Genomic DNA, 20,415 nt, shown 5'->3' with positions numbered 1-20,415 from the left:
GCTTGTGCTGCTCTCAGGTTTTAACGCCGTTCCTGTAGCAACTGGAATTAGCACTTAATTCATTTTTCAATTCAATTTCAATTCAATCTATCCTTCCAGATAACTCCAAGACACAACCGCAGCTAACCAGCATTCTGCATGTGGGTCACTGCCTTGGCAGCAGACCTACCACGTAAAATCCCCTCCCTGGCTTCCCTGGGGAAAGGAGGCGAAGGAGGGCTTGGAGGCAAACGGAACCATTAGAAGCTCTGCCCCTCTGGAGACCATTGCTGGTGTTTGCACAGAGGAACAAGACGTGCGTTTTGTTTGTTCAAGAATCGTTCTCAAGCACTGTTTCCTTTCCCCTTTCAGAAAACCCCGAGCGGGCCGCTCTGTATTTTGTCTCCGGGGTGTGCATCGGACTCGTGCTGACCCTGCTGGCCCTGGTGCTGAGGGTGTCCTGCCGCACAGACTGCAAACGTTCCTCCACCAAAAAACCTCCCCGGGAGAGCGAGAGCGACAGCAGCGACAGCGACGGGGATTCGGACAGCACGTCGGACGTGTCGGCCCGCAGGCACCGCAGGTTCGAGAGGACTTTGAACATGAACGTCTTCACTTCGGCGGAGGAGCTGGAGAGAGCGCAGCGGCTGGAGGAGCGGGAGCGCATCATCCGCGAGATCTGGATGAACGGCCAGCCCGACATCCCCGGCACCAGGAGCCTCAACCGCTACTACTGAGTGCTGGCAGCCCGGCCGTCCCGCTGCGCCACGGGGCTCCTCCGGCCACGCCTGGCAGAAGGGAGGTGCTGAGGAATGCCGTGTGCGTGGCTCTTCTTTTCCTTCCAGGAGTGCTGTGCGATGGACAGCAATAAAGCTTTCGCTGTCTCCTTTTCCCTGACGCATGACTATCTCCCCCTTCGTGGACACCGGGTCACATCAGAGGCGGCTGCCATCTTCGTTTCTGAGTGGCTGGCACAGAGCTGACAGTCTGAGTCCCCTGTGTGGGGCACGGAGCTTGGCACACTGTGGTACAAGTACTGCCCACTTGGCTGGGGAGAGAAGTCATCCAGGTTTTGGTTTTCATTTAGGAATGTTGGGCTTCCCTTTCCTGTGGACACTGGGAGAACTGTGAACAAAGCTACAGCTCTGGAAAGATGACTGGGGAGGACAGGGGGGTACATCCTGATTGACTGTCTCTTGTGACTTCAGAAGCCATGAGATAAACCCAATTAAAAACCAATGGCAAATATGACTTGTGAAGAACTGGGGGGTGGGGAGAGTGTTCTTCCATCATGAAATCATCTCGGTGCTTGGATGTTTGCCATAGTGTATTCAGTTATTTATGGCTGTCTTTTCATATTCCTTTTCAATGGGAACATTGTTTTTTTAACCAACACCTCAGGGATAAAATCCTTTTTTTTTTTTTTGAGTCTGTTCTCCCCGCTGGTCCCTGTCAAATGCAACCCAACTCACCTCCAACAGTGAAATTATGGTAATATAGGAGATGTGTCAGTGATTGGTGAGATGTTAACAACCTCAAAGAGGTTGAAAAGGCTTTTCTTTTTGTTTTGTTTAAATATATATATATATATATTTGAAGATGCTGCACAGGAGTGTGCCTTATTCTTTTTTTTGTTGTTAAACTGAGGTTTTCCTATGGATAGCAATGCACAATGTTTTATATATTTTATTAATAAAAATGAAAAAGGAAAAGGTCTATGTTTACTAGAAGAAAATTGAGACAAAAGAAGCCACATATAACAACAGAATGGGTAATAAATGCTAAATAAATTCTAGTTTGCTTCAATACATTTGAATTTGCATCCTCACTTTTGATGCTTTTGTTGCTCAAGGAAAATGGTTTGGAAGAGTAACACACCTCTGCAGGCAATCCAGGCTGACACGCCTTGCATGCAGGAACCTGGAGGCACTTTTATTTGGCCTCAGTCCATCAGCCTGCTTCTGCAGTGCACACAAACAGGAGCAGCTGAGCGATGCATTGCTTCCCAACAGCCATCCCAAAGCCTACCTGCACTAAGGGAAAGAGTACCAGTGATTTCATGATGCTTTCAGCCTGTACACCAGTCCCAAATTGTACCTGAGCCAGAAGCAAATGTTAATGAAACAAAATAATAGATGGGGAAAAAAGAAAAAAAAGGTGAAAGTGCTCTTCCAGTTGTCCTGTGGAGGACAGCAGGTTACTAACACATTCCACCAGGCCCAGAGAGTGGTAGTGAATGGAGCTAAATCCAGCCGGTCACCAGTGGTTCCCCAGGGGTGGGTGCTGGGCCGGTCCTCTTCAGTATCTTTATCGATGACCTGGATGAGGGCACTGAGTGCACCCTCAGTAAGTTTGCAGATGACACCAAGTTGGCTGGAAGCGTGGATCTGCCTGGAGGTAGCGAGGCCATACAGAGGGATCTGGACAGGCCAGAGAGCTGGGCTGAAGCCAATGGGATGAGGTTCAGCAAGGCCGAGTGCCGGGTCCTGCACTTTGGCTGCAACAACCCCAGGCGATGCTACAGGACTGGGGTGGAGTGGCTGGAAGACTGCATAGAGGAAATGGACCTGGGGGTGCTGGTTGATGCTCAGCTGAACATGGGCCAGCAGTGTGCCTGGGTGGCCAAGAAGGTCAATGGCATCCTGGCCTGCATCAGAAAGTGTGCAGCCAGCAGAGCAGCGAGCTGACTGTCCTGCTGTACTCAGCTCTGGTGAGGCCGCACCTCGAGTGCTGTGTCCAGTTTTGGGCCCCTCACTGCAAGAAAGACATCAAGGCCCTGTAGCGGGTTCAAAAAAGAGCAACAAAGCTGGTGAGGGCTCTGCAGCACAGGGCTGATGAGGGGGGGCTGAAGGAGCTGGGAATGTTCAGCCTGGAGAAGAGGAGGCTCAGGGGAGACCTCGCTGCACTGCACAACTTCCTGAAGGGAGGCTGTAGTGAGCTGGGGGTCGGCCTTTTCTCTCGTGTAACAGTGATAGAACTAGAGGGAATGGCTTCAAGCTGCACCAGAGGAGATTTAGGCTGCAGTAGTTAGGAAATACTGCTTCTCTGAAAGAGTGGTCAGGCACTGGAATGGGCTGCCCAGGGAAGTGGTGGAGTCACCGACCCTGGAGGTGTTCAAGGAAGGTTTGGATTTTGTGTTGAGGTGCATGGTTTGGTGAGAACCATTGGTGATGGGTGGATGGTTGGACTGGATGATCTTGAGGGTCTTTTCCAACCTTGGTGATTCTGTGATTCTGTAATTCTGTGATTGGATGAGTAATAAGACTTGGTGTTTTCCAGGTCTGCACAAGACTGCTTTAGCCCACACGGCTTTAAGATGTGCTTCTCATACTTGTATCTCAAGTTTGCAGAATAGTGGCAGTGACCAAAAGCTCTGAACTCCCAGGGCTTTTCCACAGCCTCGTGGGGAGATGGAGGTAGGTGGACCTGTCCACAGGATTACTAAGGACTGGAGAATGGGGCTGGCTTCTGGAGAGTGATTCCTGTTCCCGAGCCTGTGCAGTTTCATATGGAATGATTCAGTATTGACATGTAATTTTACAGCTGTTATTTAGAAATAAAGCAGGAGGCAAATCCTGAATCCTGGGTGAGTCACCAGGTGCTGGGATTTAGCTGGAATTTCCAATGTATTGTGTTGTGCTGAGAGGAGCAAAGTGACAGGATGAGGCCAGGGAGATCAGTTTTGTTGGCTGTGTCTTTTCCGCTGTAACAAATACATTCCTTCAACTTTGGTGATTGAGGAATGGCAAAGATTTGGATTTGCAGTGCTGTGTCCTGAGAGAGAGATTGTGAAACTGGTTTTAAAGATGATATAAATGAATAGATTTATGTATACAACCTTTCCAAATGAATTATTTTGTCCAGAGGAAAGAGCAAGTGCAGCAAGCCTGAGTGTGCTTCAGATACATCCAAGGGATTCAACTGTAAATCACGAGTAAGCCCATGATACAAGCTGATGAAGGATGTACCCTGGGCACTGTAAGCACTGCTGTAAGTCTTCCAGCTGAAGCTTGCAAGGCAAAGCAGCGGCTGTGCGCACCGCTTTCAGCTCAGCCTTCCATGGATATCAGTGTGTAGCAGCGGGCTCAGCATCTTCACAGTGCATGCATTACTGCTGTGTACTTACAGCTCCTTCGGTCTCAGGGCCATGCATTTCTAATAAGGCTTTGATTCAAGAAAAAGAAAAATACAATCCTTTGAGCTGCCTTAAATAAAATATTTTAAGTCATTCTGTAACTGTTTTGGATTTGATCCAAAACTATTGAATAGTTCTGGGGAAAAAAACACAACCAAGCTTAACAGGGCAGGAGTTGATGGCTTGTGTTTACTCTATAAACCTGTGGAGCAACACCACACAGCTGGAGCACAGAGGAGCTGGATTCATTGCAGAATGGGATCAAATCCATATTCTTCATCCCACAGGAGTCTGAAAAGGTAAGTTGTCCCAGTCAGACCACCACTGCCTCTGCTCCTCTCTCTGCATTGCCCTTTGGCTTCTCAGGACCATTTTCAGCTCTTGCTATCATTTGCTCCATCGACCTGTCCTGCAGACCTGCGCTCACTGTTCCCTTACAATCTCACTAATATGGTGTTGATTTGCCTTTCCCATGTCCATGGTGCTACTCACATCCTCCAGACATTCCAGCCAGTTAATAAGGCGTGTTCCCTTCCAGATTGCTTGGTACCACCACTTAACTCCTTGCCTGCTGCTGTTGCCAGCACCTCAGGGGCTGCACAAATAAAGCAGATTGTCTCAGCTGCTGTGCTGCCAGGATGTACAGCATACACTCGTGGTGCAGAGGAGAATACGAATTTCCCCTCATGCTGCATGGACTCTCCAAGTTTCTCGAGGCATCACATGCAATTAATCATCTTAGGCTGGCCCAGAAATCCCTCTGCTCATAGTCATTACTGAGGTCTCAATCGTAGTGAAGTTTTAATAAGGTGATCTGAGATTCTGGTGTTGCAGAATCACAGAATTATTAAGATCGGAGAAGACCTTTAAGATTATCTAGTCCAACCATCATCCTATTACTACCGTACCACTAAACCATGTCACTCAGTGCCACATCTACCCTCCTCTTTAAACCTCCAAGGATGCTGACTCCACCACATCCCTGGGCAGCCTGTTCCAACACCTCACCACTCTTTCTGAGATGATATTTTTCCTAATATCCAACCTGAACCTCTTCTGGCGCAACCTAAAGACATTATCTTTTGTCCTGTGGCTGTTACCTAGGGAAGGTGGCTGACTTGTCAAAAAATGTCAAAAAAAGCCTTTCCTTGGTCACTCATTAAAATCAGTACAGCTTGCTCTGGATCAACATGGTGCTGTAGCAGAATTTAAGCAAGACAGTTGCCTTTCGGATTTTGGATTGCCCATCACTGCCTGGATGTGTGCCAGCAATGGCAGTGCCATTGCCACCATTTGGATTGTTGCATTAAGTACCTCTGGGTCACGGGTACAGCACTGCAGTGAGTTATTTGTTGGAAGAAACAGGGCCACCTGAAAGCTGTTCTGAGATGTGTGTGCCATAGATGCCTACTGGCTCCCTTGTGGTTCTCTTCAGAAGAAAACTGAAGGACAGAAAGGAAAGCAGATACAGTTTTATCCTTCTCAATGTAGAATTTTGCAATTGGCCCACAGTCTCCCTTGAGAAGTCTCTGCTGGCTGAGGGGAGGTACATGACAGACTCCGTGATCCAGAGCCTGGAAATGTGGCCAGCACTACAGCAGAGGCAGATCTGATGGATGTAATCAATGATTCTCTTTTCCCTCTGCACGTGTGTGGGCATCTCAGAAATGGCCCCAGATGGAGAGAATCCTGGACTAATGTGCTTCACACTCAAACTCCAAGCAGAGTCCTTGTCAGATAGGTGACGGGGGACATGAACCTCCTGCCAGGTTTATCTTCACCAATTCAGATGCTGTAGCTTCCTCAAGAACCTGGAGAGCACAGCCACATGCTGATGGCAAGAGGCTGTGACAGCAGAAGGGCATGGCCGTGGACATGGTCAGATCTCCATCACTATTAATACAACCAGTCAGATGTGGGAAGATTTGTAAGTATGCTCTTCTTGGATAAGCCTCAAGAGGCAATCTGGCTTATTAGTGCTGGAGAAACTGGTTTGAGCTGTGGGGATATACTGGTTGGAAGTTGCCCATGTATATAGAGTCACAGAATCACCAAGGTTGGAAAAGACCTCCAAGACCATCCAGTCCAATTGTGCACCTTCCACCAATATTTCCCGCTCAACTTGAGGCCATTCCTCCTCATCCTATCACTGTCACATGGGAGAAGAGGCCGACCCCAGCTCACCACAACCTCCCTTCATGTAGTTGTAGAGAGCACTAAGGTCATCTCTGAGCCTCCCCTTCTCCAGACTAAATGATCCCAGCTTCATCAGCTGCTCCTTATAGGACTTGTGCTCCAGACCCCTCACCAGTTTCCTTGCCCTTCTCTGGACGCACTCCAGGGCCTCCATGTCTTTCTTGCAGTGAGGGTCCCAAAACTGAACACAGTGCTTGAGGTGGGGATCTGTGCTACCCTTTCTTTTTTGCTGAGAAAAAGTCACATTTTGGCTTTCACCACTTCTCCCATTTTCCTACTGAACAACAGATAGCTGTGGAGTGGAAAGGAGGAATCCAGACCTAGTTCTGTATATGTTTTCCTGTTGATGTACAATGTTCTGAGCAAAGCTCAGTGGCTGCACAGCAAACCAAACCTCAGGCTGTGGCTGAGCTCAGAGCACACTCAGTTCTAAGGGGAGCTATTTCTGCCAAGGCCTTCCATCCGTTGCCAAGTGCAATCATTGCCTCTGGCACCTCCTGAGAGCTACAAGCTTTTCTCCTTTGTAATAAGCTTTTGTTTTTGGAGCACACACTTTCTGAACACAAACAGTGATAGCAGAGAGGAGCAAAGTCAGTTTGTGTGTCTGAGCTGTCAGAAAACACCTTTCCCTTTCTGTTACGACTATATGGAGAAGTGGTGTGATATCAACTGGTATTAAAAAAAACATCTTACACAGGATATCTAAATGACAAAGCACTTTTTTACAGTTTCTGGTGGGGCAGTGACTCAGCTTGTTAATTTTCTGGTTATGTTTGGAGTCTGACGTTACTCTATATGCTGTATAAAACGTAAAATCCCTGCAGCACTGCCCTGTGGGTGCGGTGCCATGCTGGAAAAACATCCTCTGGCTTTTAAAAGGGCAGTGATTTGTACACCTCCTTTTTGCAAAGGTCTTTAAACCCTCCCCTTCATTCCGCTTTTTATGTGGGACACTTATTTAAATGAAGGAGTTGTTTAGAAATAACAGAGGTGATTCTCCTTCCTCCATCTCCTGTGATTCTGCCTTCAGACCACCCACTTACAGCACTCAGAGGCATCCCAAACTTTTCCTAAGCTGTACTTTGTATGAATTGCTTTTGTTTCTGGAAATCACACTGTACTGCTCCATAGCACCTATCCCAGCAGTAGCTGTGCATGCTGCTGTTCCAGCCCAAAAGCTCTTCAAGGTATCTGAATGCTCAGTGCAATTTGGTACTAGCAAGAAATCTGTGCATTTATAGCATCTTCTAAGAGGACAATTTAAGAGAAAATGTTCAAGAGGGTTCAGGTAAACCACAGTGAGTCAGAATGGGGGACTTTGCATCTAAACCCAGTGCACAATTTGGGATTTGGGGATGGCCAAATTAGCCTCTGAGAACTGATTAAAAAAAAAAAAAAAAAAAAAAAACAGAAAAAAAACATCCACTAATTGAAGTCTGAAGTACTGCTTGAAGTCCAAGGAACTCACGTGCTTTGGTACTCACAGAGCAGAACCTCCAAAGGTTGCATTTCCTGGTGTAGCAGAAATGCTGTCCTGGGTTGAAGCAGTGATGGAGCACCTGGTGGGAAGGCAGGGCTAGCCCAGGGGAGCTCAAGTGCATGCAGGGTACCTGAATGGCTGGAAGGGGTGAAGCCAGGATCCACCCCTTCCCAGCCCCCATTTAAGGGCTGGCAGTGAAAATGAGGGGACCTTGCTGGAGTTTTCTACGTCCCTGAGGCCTTTCAAGGGTGAGCAACTTCTTTCTTTTGTTTCCGTGTCCACAGCTGCTGCATGTAAGCATATCCTCACTTGTTGCAGCCTGAGACTTTGCTACTGCACTCTCATTGCTGTGCTTTCCATTGCATATGCACTGTCTATAAACTACATTCAGTTTTCAGGAAAAATTACCATTTGAATGTAAATTAATTCTGTTTACCTCCTCATGGTAAAGTGCCATTCAAAAGCAAAAGCAGCAGTGACAGCAGTCAATGTTTATGTCTCAGGCACCTACACAGACTTCTAGGGAAAGAAGGAAGGAGCAAATAATTTCTAGCTGTGTCATTTTTCTTTGGACTATTTCTGTTTCATATAAAGCAGGAGTACAAATCATATCTTTTGTCTTCTGACCTGGAAAGTTTCAACTAAAAATTGCCCAAGAGGGATGAGTTGAGAAATCTTATTACAAATAACTCTTTCCTGCTGTCTGCATTTTTTATAAACAAATATTTTGGTGAAACTTCTCAGCCACTTCTACTAACAAGAGCTAATGGGGCTGAAGCTAAGGAGTAGACATAGAGTGAACTCTTTTAAGAAGGACAATAATTTGGGATTGGAAAACCTTAGCAAGTGGTGGATTCTTTGCGATGGGGAAAATTATAATCGGGATGGATGACTTCTAAATGAAATTCTAGATTCCAAGTTAGATGGAAATTCAGGAAAGCATCAACATATGTGATACAGAAGTAAGGTGAGATGGTCAGAATGATTCTTGCCACCCACATACACCACGACCTGCAACCTCCCCTACAGGCTATACTCCACCTTCAGCCTCTGCAAAATCCCTGCAAAATTTCTGGCACACAAACCCTAAGGAAAAGCCAGAATGAAAGCACCACTAGGTTCTTCTGAGAACAATGTCATCATTAATAACATGGTTATGTGCTCCAGTTTCATAAGTAGAATGGGTTGTGGTATTTCTTTGCAGCTCCATTGGCTTTGTGTGCCAAATCCTTGTGAAACTCCAGCATGGTCTGCAGTGGCTCCTCATCACCTTTGCAGGCTCACGAAGGTCAGGTTGCTTTGCAGAGATTACATTCAGCATGTGTGTGTGAGAATGCACGTGTAGGAGCTGGGGGAAAACCAAAGCTGGCAGACAAGAAAAGCCTAAAAATATTTATGAAGAGTGTGAAATCTGCACTGGCTCTTGACTGCTGAGAATGCAGCTTCAGAGACAGAGCTCCTGAAGTTAAGCCCCTCTGACACTGATAGATGAAGAAGGTGTTTCTTCAAGTTTTATTTGTGTGGGAAAGGATTGTATAAACTCAGGTAAGAAGAAATCTGGAGCAATTTCAAGGAAAAACTGAAGTGCCTTAACAGTAAGTGTGAGCTGTTTCCTGAAGGTGTTGGTGGTGTGGAAGAGTGATATTTTTGGTTTCTGTGCAGAGATCTGAATCTGTTGGGGAAGACAGAAGTGAAGGTGCACTTCTATGAGAAGTAAAACTACTCAGGGCAAAACAGCTTAAAATGCTAATGGAGCATCCATTTGTATGCATGAAATATTGATGAACTGATAGTATGGGGAAGAGACTTGCATCGATTAGCTCAACTCAGGGCACTAAATATTCCTTGAAAGTCATTAATCTAAAGAACAAGTATCTCTTTGGAGAGAGGCATCTTTTTAACGAGATTTATAACTGCAAACTTCAGAAGACAAGACTGTCCTGGTTGTGAAGCTTGTTCATCCTTCAGCTTCTGTTCCATATACCTTCCGAGCCTAAAGTCATATGTCTGGTGGTTGCTGACCCTGCACATAGCAGGGGGGTTGAAACTAGATATCATTATTGTCCTTTTCAACCCAGGCCATTCTATAATTCTGTGTTAGCTTTTGGTTTATTCATGGCATGGCAGTAGCAATAAAACGTTTCCTTATTGACCCATCCCTGTATTCATTTTCTTGCAAAGGGCACGTCGTCCTTTCTTGCCTTATGACTGCAGAGGCAAAGTGACTTAATGGTGGTGTGTGCTTTGAGCAGGCACTGGTGCTCTGCAGACATGCCTTATAAACGTGACACAGTGTAGACTGCAACTGAGTACTGTGCCTTGAGCTAATGGGCATCTACCATTTCGCACAGTACAAATGACCTTCTGATTTATGCCAGTAAGATCCCCCTGAGAGTTCAGGACGTTTGCATTGCCTTGAATCTCCAAAGTCCTCAGGTTGATCACCTCTTAGGAGTTACTCCTTCTGTCTTTTTGCTTGTGAGTCTTCCTTACACTGAAGTCCTCAACACCTTAAATGCAGACCAGCTTTTTTTAGAGCCCGTAGCCTGACAGTCCTTCCTTTTCTGAATGAGGTGTAAGGTGATCTATTAAACTGAGTCGTGGAGGTCTGAAGAGCACACCTCAGCTCTTGCTGCAGCTACTTGAGTTTTTAACTCGCAAAACGGAGAAACATTTTCAAGATCACTTGTGGTTTGTCCCAGTCAGTGCTTGGTTTCCCATACAGAAAGGAAAACTTGAGCCAGAAAAATGGAAGTAGATGAAGATGCGCATAAATGGACACAGACCTCCTATGTCTTTGTTATTTGGCCCTTCCTTGGAAAATGGCTGTTGTATATCTAACCGCAATAACATCTTGATTTCACTTTGTGAGATATACCTCAAAGAATTTGTGTTTTTTTTTGTGTTTTTATATAAACTTAGGAATTTTGTATTCACTGTTGGAAAGGTACAAGGTTCAGCAAGCACTGAAGCTCAAGACATTCAGTTATTATCAATGACTCCGTTGGGCAGGACTGTGTGTCAGCATCCTGCTTGAACAACACCTCTCCTCTCATAAGGACTGATGAGGTTTGTGAGGAGCAGTAAGTGCCCACAGAAAGCTTCAGATTTTGAGAATATGATTCTGTGTTTATAGAAAATATATCCAAATTGCTTGACTGTTGATCTCCGTGAGCTATCTACTCGCTTTTAGCATTGCAGCGTTCCGAACTGCTCTTTTGTCATTGATCACTGATTTGCAATTGCTGTTTGCTCATAAATTTCACGCCTAACCCTTCTGGCATGCATACTAATGCACTGGTGCACTTCATACTGCCTTTTTATGTTACATTATTTTTAGTGCTTGATATTTCATGCTAATTGATGTTGTACTGGAGAGAAGGTAGTCCACAAACATATCAGTGAAATCAGCTAAAGCTTCCTTGCAATTAATGAATCTGCAGGACTGAAAAGTATAGCTTGGTTCTGCTGTATAGAAACCCACGTTCATATCTGAAGCAGACCCTCCTCTGGATCTGTTACGACAGCTTCATATCCTTCTAGGATACTGTTGGCATTCTGGGCTGCAAGAAAACACTGATGGCTCATGTTAAGTTTTTCATCTACTGGGACCCCCACGTCCTTCTCAGCAGGGTTGCTCTCACTGAATTATTTTCCAAGTTTGCACTTGTTTCCAGGATTGCCCTAACCCCTTTGCACTGCCTTGCATTGGCCTTATTGAACCCCATTAGTTTCACATGGGCCCACTTTTTGAGTTTATTGATGTCCCTCTGGATGGCATCCCTTCCTTCTGTCAACCACACTTCTCAGCTTGGTGTCATCTGCAAACTTGCTGAGGGTGCACTTGATCCCATCATCTATGTCACTGGTAAAGATGTTTAAGAATACTGGTCCAAAAACAGACCCCGTGGGGCACCACTTGTCACTGCTTCCACCTGGACACAGAGGCACTGACCACAGTTCTCTGGCTGTAACCTTCCAACCAATCCCTTATCCACTGTATACCCATATCTCTCCAGTTATATATAAGAACGTAGGTGTAGGTCCATATCGAAGGCCTTGCAGAAGTCCAGGTATATGACATCAATCACTCTTCCTTTGTCTGCTGATGGCATTGCTCTATCATAGAGGCCACTAGATTGATCGGGCCTGATTTGCCCTTGATGAAGTGATGCTAGATGTCTTGGATAACATCCTCTTCTTGCGTGTGCCTTAATACAGCTTACAGAAATATCTACTCCATGATCTTCTCAGGCACAGACGTGTGGTTCACAAGCCTGTAGCTTCGTGGGTCTTCCTTTCTCCTTTTCTTAAAAATAGGAGAGATGCTTCCCTTTTTTCAGTCTCTGGGACTTCTCCTGACATCTATGATTTTCCAAATATGGTGGAGGGTGACTTGGCAGCTACATCAGTCAGTTCCTTCAGGACTCAATAATGCATGTCACAGGCCTCAAAGACATGCTTACCACGCCATTTGGTTCAGTTCTTAGCTGTCTGTGAGCTGCAGTCATGTAGAGACAGCAATTCGATGTTGTGATATGGTTCTGCACTGTGGGACAGAGCTGGCTGCTTCAGAACATGGAGCGAGAGGGCAGGGGTTGCTCCTGGGCTGCACTGAACTTCTGCTCTGCACCTGGAGCACCTCCTGCCCTCCTTCTGCACTGAGGGCTGTTTATCTCCCATTTCTCATCCCCTCTCCCAGCTGCTGTTGCACAGCAGTTTTTCCCTCTCCTCAGTCTGCTCTCCCAGAGCACACCCAGCGTTGCTCAGGGCTCAGCTCTGGCCATTGGCAGTCGCTTAGCAGCAGCTGGAGCTGGCTGTGGTCTGACATGGATGGGGCAGTGCGGGGCTCTGCTCACAGAGGGCACCCAGCCCTGCAGCTCCCTGCTACCAAAACCTTGTCACGTAAACCTAACCAACTTTACCCCTCACTATCTCAACAATACAAACTCTGGTTCAAGCTTCTCCTTGGTCAGCTCTAGATCCTGGGACTCAATCCTCACCAGATCTTTTAACTCATGTTAAGAGAGAGAGCCAGCGATGAACAAGACTGTTCAGTGGAACATTCCCAGGTTAGTATCCAGTGCTTGAAACTGCATTTATGCTGTATGTTCTCATTTGTGGTGTACCATTAAAGACACCAGATGAGAATAGATGATATCCAAGACTCAGCAGTTGTGATTCTAAGTGGATCAACTTGCTTGGGAAGGGATTGCTGGGTCGTGGAAGTGGCTGAAATACATCCTCCAAGTCTTACTCTGGAGGAGGAAGCTGATCTCCAAATGTCATCACTACGTTCCTGCAGCTCTGTACCACATCTGGGCTCTGTCTGCCTATGACTGTTGTCAGCTCAGTATCACTGGCTTTTTACAATGAAGCTTGAAGCTGAGCAGGCTGCATTCCAGTAATGGGCTGCTGAAAAATTAATCCACTCTGACAAATCAACAAAAAGAAGCTTTGGATCCTTCCCAGATCTATGCTGAAAACACCATTTGAGCTAAGCAATGTCAGCTTTCCTGTGATAATTATAGACAGAAAAACATGGCATGGCTAGCATTACATAGGCTGGCTTCCTGGGAATTTTCTCCCTGAACTCTGTTCCAGCCCTTCGAAAGGAGAAGCCATGCATACAACTTAGTGCTCATTTCCTTGTGTGGAGCAAGCAATTTATAATCATCTTGAACTTTGGGGGAAAAATATTAAAGGCAGAAGCACAAAAACAGAACTAGGGAATCATAGACACCATTAAAGATATCAGTACTTTTGTTTGTGCTGAAAAAAATGAAGTGCTCTGAATAATAACCTTGAAATTGAGTAAGTGCAGGGAAAAATAATTTCAAGGTTTGTTCTGAATGTTACATAACCAGACTATGTCACGATTAAGCTTCTGCTTGGAGCAGAGCATTGGAAAGTTTTCATTCTTTTTCCAGCTCTCCTCTTGTGAAAGATCTAGAAGAAGTGTCCATGAAATGCTTTGGGTACTGCAACGCCTAAATCTTAGCTAATGTAAAATGTAGGTAAAGTCACAGTCCTGAGTAGAAGACCAGGCCTCTAATACAACACCCAGCTGCAGCACTGCCTCCTCATCTCCCGCTTGCTGCAGGACTCGGTGATGAAAACACACCTGAAGACTGGCTAATTACCCGCCCTGTGTTCGGGCAGACTGGGAACCATCTAGCAAGGCCCTGAAGTTAGCAGCTGTGGTTACTTCTCCATGTGCATTAGCACCAGTTGTCAGAGGATGCTCATACCTTTTCCCATTCTTTTAACCCAGCAGCTCAGCCCTTTGGCTTGTGGGATCTCACAGGCTCACGTCTGGAGCAAGGTGTTCTGTTTCACAGCAGCACCAAGAATAAGTAGGGAATGTCTCTGTTGGACACATGGGCTTCCAAGCATTCGAGGTCTGGTTTGCCCCTGATGCAGCTGCTGGAAGGCAATGCAGTGTCTCAGTGGTTTTGTTTAGGGCAGCTGTGGGTGTTCAGTAACAGCCCTGGTGGATCCTGAAGGCTGCAGCAGAGTTCAATGTTCCAGTCAGGAATCTCATTCCTGCTACAGCTGTAGACCTCCTTGACGTGGTATTTTGTAGGCTGTTACCCCAGAGAGGAGTAAATCCTGCGCCTTTAGGAGATGTGACATTTATATTAATGTTTTAGTAAAAAAGTAAGCGGAAAAAGCTTCATAGCAGTTGAATTGAATCCTGTGTCTGGTGTAGTAGCTGGAGTTTCTGCATAAGTCATGCAATTTATTTGGAGCAAAAGAAGCTACATTATTGATTAGACTTGGTCTCCTCTATACCTCATCTTGTGACAGCTTTTGGAGCTTGACTTTGCTGTTTAGTGCTATGAGAAGCCGGATCCTGCAGGAGAGGATCAGATTGTGCTCTCTTCTCAAGACTTTGCTTTGTTTCTTTTCTGATTTTGATTTATTTAAAAAAAGATATATTTTTTAATTAAAAAATGGTAAGAAAACACTAAAAACAAATAAAGCAAAAGAAAATAATTAAAACACAGGTGTCCGAATGAGAAAGCACAGACTGTGTGCCTGCACTGAGGAGAAGCGTAAGGCTTGGTGACGGCCTTGCAGTGGGCCATGGCTGCGCTCAGCGTGCCGGGTGACACCAGCAGGCCTCTAGAGAAGCAGAGTCAAAGCAGCAGTACTGGAAGGTCTAGTTTAAATCATACATGTTATTTCCAGGTGCTTTTAGTCCAAAAAACAGATTTTTCCTCTCCTTTGGAAAAGAAACAAAACAAGACAAAACAAAGCCCCAGCACATTCCTGTAGAGATTAAACAAGATAGACTTTCATTAAAAAAAGTGTTACGAGGAAAACCAGCTATTTCTGATGGGCTCTGGCACTGGGAATTATAGCACTTTTAATCTAATGGACAGAAAATATTTCAGTTTTGGCAGAGAACTTCTTGGCTCTCAGTGTTAATTCCTTCAGAACTACTGGTGAGCGTCTTTGTTCCTTATCCCAGCACAATAAGTGTGCATTGCAGCCTATGGTGTGAAATGAGGTGTTTTTTTTCCCTTTCCCAACAGATTCTCTCTTTATAGTAAACAGGGAGGTGAAGCACCTCACACGAGCGTTCGGCAGCTCTTCCCACCTTCCAGCAACATCGCCGAGCCTTCCCCAGCATCTCCATTGCCTCAAGGAACTCCTAAAGTGGCATTTTTTACTCTAGGTTTGCTATTAGCAGCTCCATATATTAGCAAATAAAATGGCTGTGGAGTCTTCTTTGGTTTTGAAGCTTTGTGCAATTTATGCAATCTCTGTAATCTCAGACCAGGATGGCTGGGTGACTTGGGTCTGCTCAGCCTTCAGAAAAAAAAAAACTGAGAGAAGATCTGATCAATGTCTATAAATACCTAAGGTGCTGGAGGCAAAAGGACAGGCTCTTTTTATTGGTGCATGGCGACAGGACAAGGGGAAATGGCCACAATCTGAAACATAGAAAGTTCTGCACACATTTCTTCACGGCAAGGGTGACAGAGCACTGGCACAAGCTGCACAGGGGGTTGTGGACTCTCCTTCTATGGAGACTCTTTTGATCTCTAGAGGTGCCTTCCTGCCCCCACAGCTCTGTGATTATTACTGGATATTGTCCCAGCAGAGATGTGGGTGCTGATCCCCCCACTCCCCTTGAAAGCCTTCCAGATCTGCCTGAGTCAGCATCCGCAAGGCTGTTTCTGCTGCTGGGCTCCTCGATGACCAGATGGTGGGAGAGGAATTCACCCAGTGGGAACGGATAGGTAGAGTTCCCATCTCTTTCTTTTGTCAGCCCCTTACAGTGAAAGGAAGGACATAGAGGATATGACGAGGAGATGTCTGCAGAGCAGACGGATGTGGAGAAGGGCAGGAGAAACCCCAGATAAGCTTCAGTGTAATCCCCAAAGTGTAAAACTTCAGCAGCTCGGGGCACTGGTAGTACATTTAGCCGTGAAAGTATTTAAATGAGTTAATGGTGACTAAGCTGCTTGTTTAGAATTCCAAATCTTTTCACTAAAACGCAGATCGAGTTAATCCAAATCAATTTCTCAAATCCATTTTTATTCAGATTATCAAACCCTCGGGCACATTTACCATTCTGCAGCACAAACACGCTGGCTACATGGTGCTCTCCTCCTCCTTAAATCTCCTAAGCATCTGGATTGAGGGATAAACCAGTGTTTGGATTAACCTGGCATTTATCTCTCTGTTCTCCCTTTTCCACACACTCTCTTTTTTGGGGTATCTTTGGTGTCCAGCTGTGTGTAAGGCCTGGGTACTGGCCCTGAGGAGGTGCTTTTGACAGAGGGGGGAACCTATCACCTCCACTCAAGAGTGATGCGAATCACATAAATTCATAACCTAACTCAAGCTTCATTTTTATGATCAGAGCTGAAAATGGGCACCAAGCACAGATTTTTAGGACTGATTCTGAATAACCATTTTCTACAGCAGATATAAAGCTTGCAAGAGTGTAATATTGTGACAAAGTGTATCCCGTAGTCGAAAGAACTTATCTGATTTACTGCTTTTTGAGGTGAATTTCATACTGGTTAGAAGTACAGGTTTGGCTTCTCTTGACACTGGAATCCTGTAGGCTAGAAGTGGACTGAACATTTCCTTACTAGCTAATTGACTTTAACCATCTTATTTAAAAGAGAATAAGCCAATGCTCAGTCATGCAAGGAAGTAATACAGCCAGCTTGTTGAAAGCTTTTTTTTTTTCTTGAATAAGTAATTTATATTAAAATAAAATAAGTATGAAGCGATTGACAATAAATTAATGAATGTGGTTGTCAGTGCTGCTTTGGGAACTGAATTAATCATTCCTAGACCAAGTGAAGTAAACTGCAAGCATGCATATCCTGAAATGAGCATCTGCAAAATGTCTACATGAGCATTACCATTATGGATTTCACCTGAAGAGATTTTCAAGCCAGAAAGGATCATTACATCATTCGCTTGACTACCAGCATAATGCAGGGTGTAGAATTATGCTGAACAATTGCTGTCTTGTGTCCTCAGGGCTTGGCTAAGCCAAAGCAAAGGGAGGAGGAAAAAAAAGAAATGTTTGCTTGTGTGAAAATAGAAAAAGAAATAGAAAAAATCTGAAAGGCAAGGTTTCAGATGAGCTTCCAAAGGTCAGTCACCATACGTCTGCTTAAAGCAGACAGCAACAGGCCTGCAGAACAGTAAGGAAAATTTCTCTCTCTGTGGCCATTGATCACATCGCTCAGGGGACTCTCTTCCCATCTCTGACTTACTGCTATGGAGCCAATCCCTTTCCCAAGAGCCATCAAGTAGGAGCAGTAAATCCGATTCTTTTCTGAAATCAGTGGGTAGCTACGTGCAGGGAGAGGGAAATCCTCTTCATTTTTCTTTCCCTACATTTGTGTCGTCCAGATGGCTAGATGCTAAAATTAGAGATGGGGCCATGCCAGAGAGTTCTGAGTTGTTCCTTAGTCTCTACAAACAATGGGAATGTTTGCAGGCAGGCTGAGCCAGAGAGAACATACCAGGAACAGAATTCAGATTTATTCTTTGGAGAAATGCTCAATAGCACTGCCAAGGGCCAGACTGGACAAACCCTGGTGGTTTCCCAGGATATTCCTGCAAACATCTTAGAAATGCTCTGTCAGTTTTTCATTTTCCATGTGTTCTCCTCTCCTGTCCTCTTTTCTCCTGAAGATCTCTGCTGACAACTGGGAAGTAAGGGGAACCTTCTGTGTTGTGACTGTGTTGTGGTCTGACACCCCAGGAAGTCATCCAGCACCAGACCTCTCCTGTCTACCAATGATCTTTCTTAATCACACTTAGTGTTCAGGAGGCAGAATATAGCCTTTTTCTCTTTCCAGAGACAGAAAATAAGGAGACACGCTGGTTGTTTTCTTCTTTCCTTGTATCCTTGCAATGTGTAGATGGTACAAATGGCATCCAGGCTCCATCTGCTGCTGGTTCCAGACTGATATCTTCATGAGTTTTCTTCCTGCTTATGTAAAAAAAGGATCTGTCAGTTATGGTATGGTTACCACAATACTCCTGGGCCTTCAGTGCATCTCCTATGGTCTGAACAAAGCCCTACAGTAGAAACCAATCTTTAGCCAATGAAATCTGAAATCTTTGTAGCCAAGGCAGGCAGGAGAACTGCATGACAATTATTACTGTCCTGTAGATAGGAAATGGAGACTGACAACTAAATTACACAGATTCAAATAATTCAGAGAGGTAAAGATTCCCCACTGAAAATACACACCTGATTCCCCACTGGCACTGATTGGATTTGGTGCCTAGGACCAAGAAGGGTGGTGGGGCTCTGGCACAGGTTGCCCAGAGATGGTGGAAGCCCCATCCATGGGGAATTTCATGTCAGGCTAAACGGGCTCTGAGCACCCAACTGAGCTGTGGGTGTCCCTGTTCACTGCAGGGGAGTTGGACCAGGTGGTCTTTAAGGGTCCCTTCCAAGTCAAATAATTCTATGATTCTATGATTAAGCCTTTCACCACCACGAGGCTTCTTACACGACTAAGCACCCTCAAGCTCCTGTGGTTTTTTTTCTGTCTCAAAATCTTCTCGTTCAGTGTTTGGTCCTCTGGAGCTGCCTTCCTGCAGCACCGATTCTGTTTTATTTCACAAGTCAGCTAAGAAATATCTCTCTGGTCTCCTGTTTATATCTGTGACAATTTATTAAGTTACGGTGCAAACACTTTAGATCACAGTAGGGTTGTGAGGCACTGCACAAAATAGGAGCTTTTCTTTTTCTGCATGCACAAGATATTTCCTTGCTTTTGGAATTCTTTGCGATGTTTGGAATGTCTCTCATTTGGTTTATATTGATGGGCAAATATCCTGGTTTTATTTTGATGTATGTTGCTTCCTGGACCAACCTCACATTCAAACTCAGTAATGAGAGAGTGGGTGGAAGCAGAGAAGCTGATAAAATCTCACTTTGTTGCTGTTGCATTTCTGGGATACTTTATTCAGATTTTCTCTTTCTTTTCTTGCTATTTCTCTCTCCTCCCTTTCCCTCCCCTTTTTTCAATATTATGGTTAGGAATCCAGCTTTAGCAACGGGGACAAACAGCCTCATCATTTGCTACCCGGGCTGCGTGCTGGTTTGGTTAGAGAATGGCGGATCCCTCAGTAGGGATTTTAATGTAGTTGATGGGTATGTCCAGTGTGCTGGAACCACTCATTGACACTGAAACCTTGAAACTTGCAGGTACCTATAAATTACCTATACAGGGTTGTGTTGGGATATGGAAGCTCCTTCTCTGTGAACGCTGGGATGGCTTGAAAGGATTTGTCCCTCCCTCTGTTAAGACCCCCTCTCACGTCATTCTTGGCCACTCATTTGGCAATGCCAGAACATTCTCGACATCACAAAATCTCGTCTTTTAGTATAAAATAGCTCCAAACCCATCTTGCTTTAAGTGCAAGGCTGTGATGATATAAAGGCAGCTTGGCTGTTCAGAGGGACATGGCAGACATCTTGGGGTAGCAGCTGTGTCAGCTTGCTTTGGTCATACAGCTTTGGCATGGATTGTTCCAAGGGAAACAATGAAGGCCAAAGCACAAGACCTCTCGAGACTGCCCTCAACACTATATGCATGATGTGTATGCAAACACCTGCCATGGATGTATCCCTCAGAGCCTGCAGGATCCTGTTGCTGATCCAAACTCAGGGGGTCGTGCCCAAATGTCCACGCTGCGTGGGGGGCAGGAGGACAGTGCATTCAATCTGTCTCCAATCTGGTGGCCTCACTATCAGGTTCACACAGCTCTTCTTGGAGGAAGCAGAAGAGAAGTGGAGGCAAATGGGGCTGCCATATGGGATGTATAAACCTAAACATGTGCACTGCTTCTTCCAGTTTATTCACTGGAGAGCAGAAAACTCATGCTCCTCGTGAGCTAGAGCAGGAGGGGCCCCAAGGCTGTGCTGGAAGCAGAGCCAGCAACTATAATGCAGTCCAGAAGACGAATTTCCATGAATCAAAGGCATGCATGTTTATTTACAGTACAGTCAGCAGTGGGGAAGCCACCCCAACAAGCTCATAAACATATTTACAGGGATTTCACAGCGAGGTTTGTAAGAAACAATAAAGCAATCACTCAGCACCTCTGCTTAGGATTTCTTTGT

At 45.4% G+C, this 20,415-nt stretch overlaps 1 protein-coding gene across 7 annotated transcripts in view; it reads left to right on the top strand.

Moving 5' to 3' along the window:
* EVA1A (eva-1 homolog A, regulator of programmed cell death) overlaps positions 1 to 1,785 on the top strand; it is a 183,695-nt gene extending 181,910 nt beyond the window's left edge. For 6 of the 7 annotated variants that reach the window (XM_085218417.1, XM_085218415.1, XM_085218416.1 and 3 more), the window contains one exon: positions 352 to 1,785. In XM_085218417.1, coding sequence (XP_085074543.1) covers positions 352 to 716 — 365 coding nt within the window. In that variant the 3' untranslated portion in view covers positions 717 to 1,785. The other variant, XM_085218418.1, reaches the window with a different exon arrangement.
* The last annotated feature ends 18,630 nt before the right edge of the window (positions 1,786 to 20,415 follow it).

The sequence above is a fragment of the Meleagris gallopavo genome, chromosome 2 (genome assembly GCF_905368555.1).
Source record: "Meleagris gallopavo chromosome 2, MGAL_WU_HG_1.1, whole genome shotgun sequence".
Classification (NCBI taxonomy): Eukaryota; Metazoa; Chordata; class Aves; order Galliformes; family Phasianidae; genus Meleagris; species Meleagris gallopavo.
Note: the sequence above shows the minus strand (reverse complement) of the source record. Positions and strands in the feature narration are given on the sequence as shown.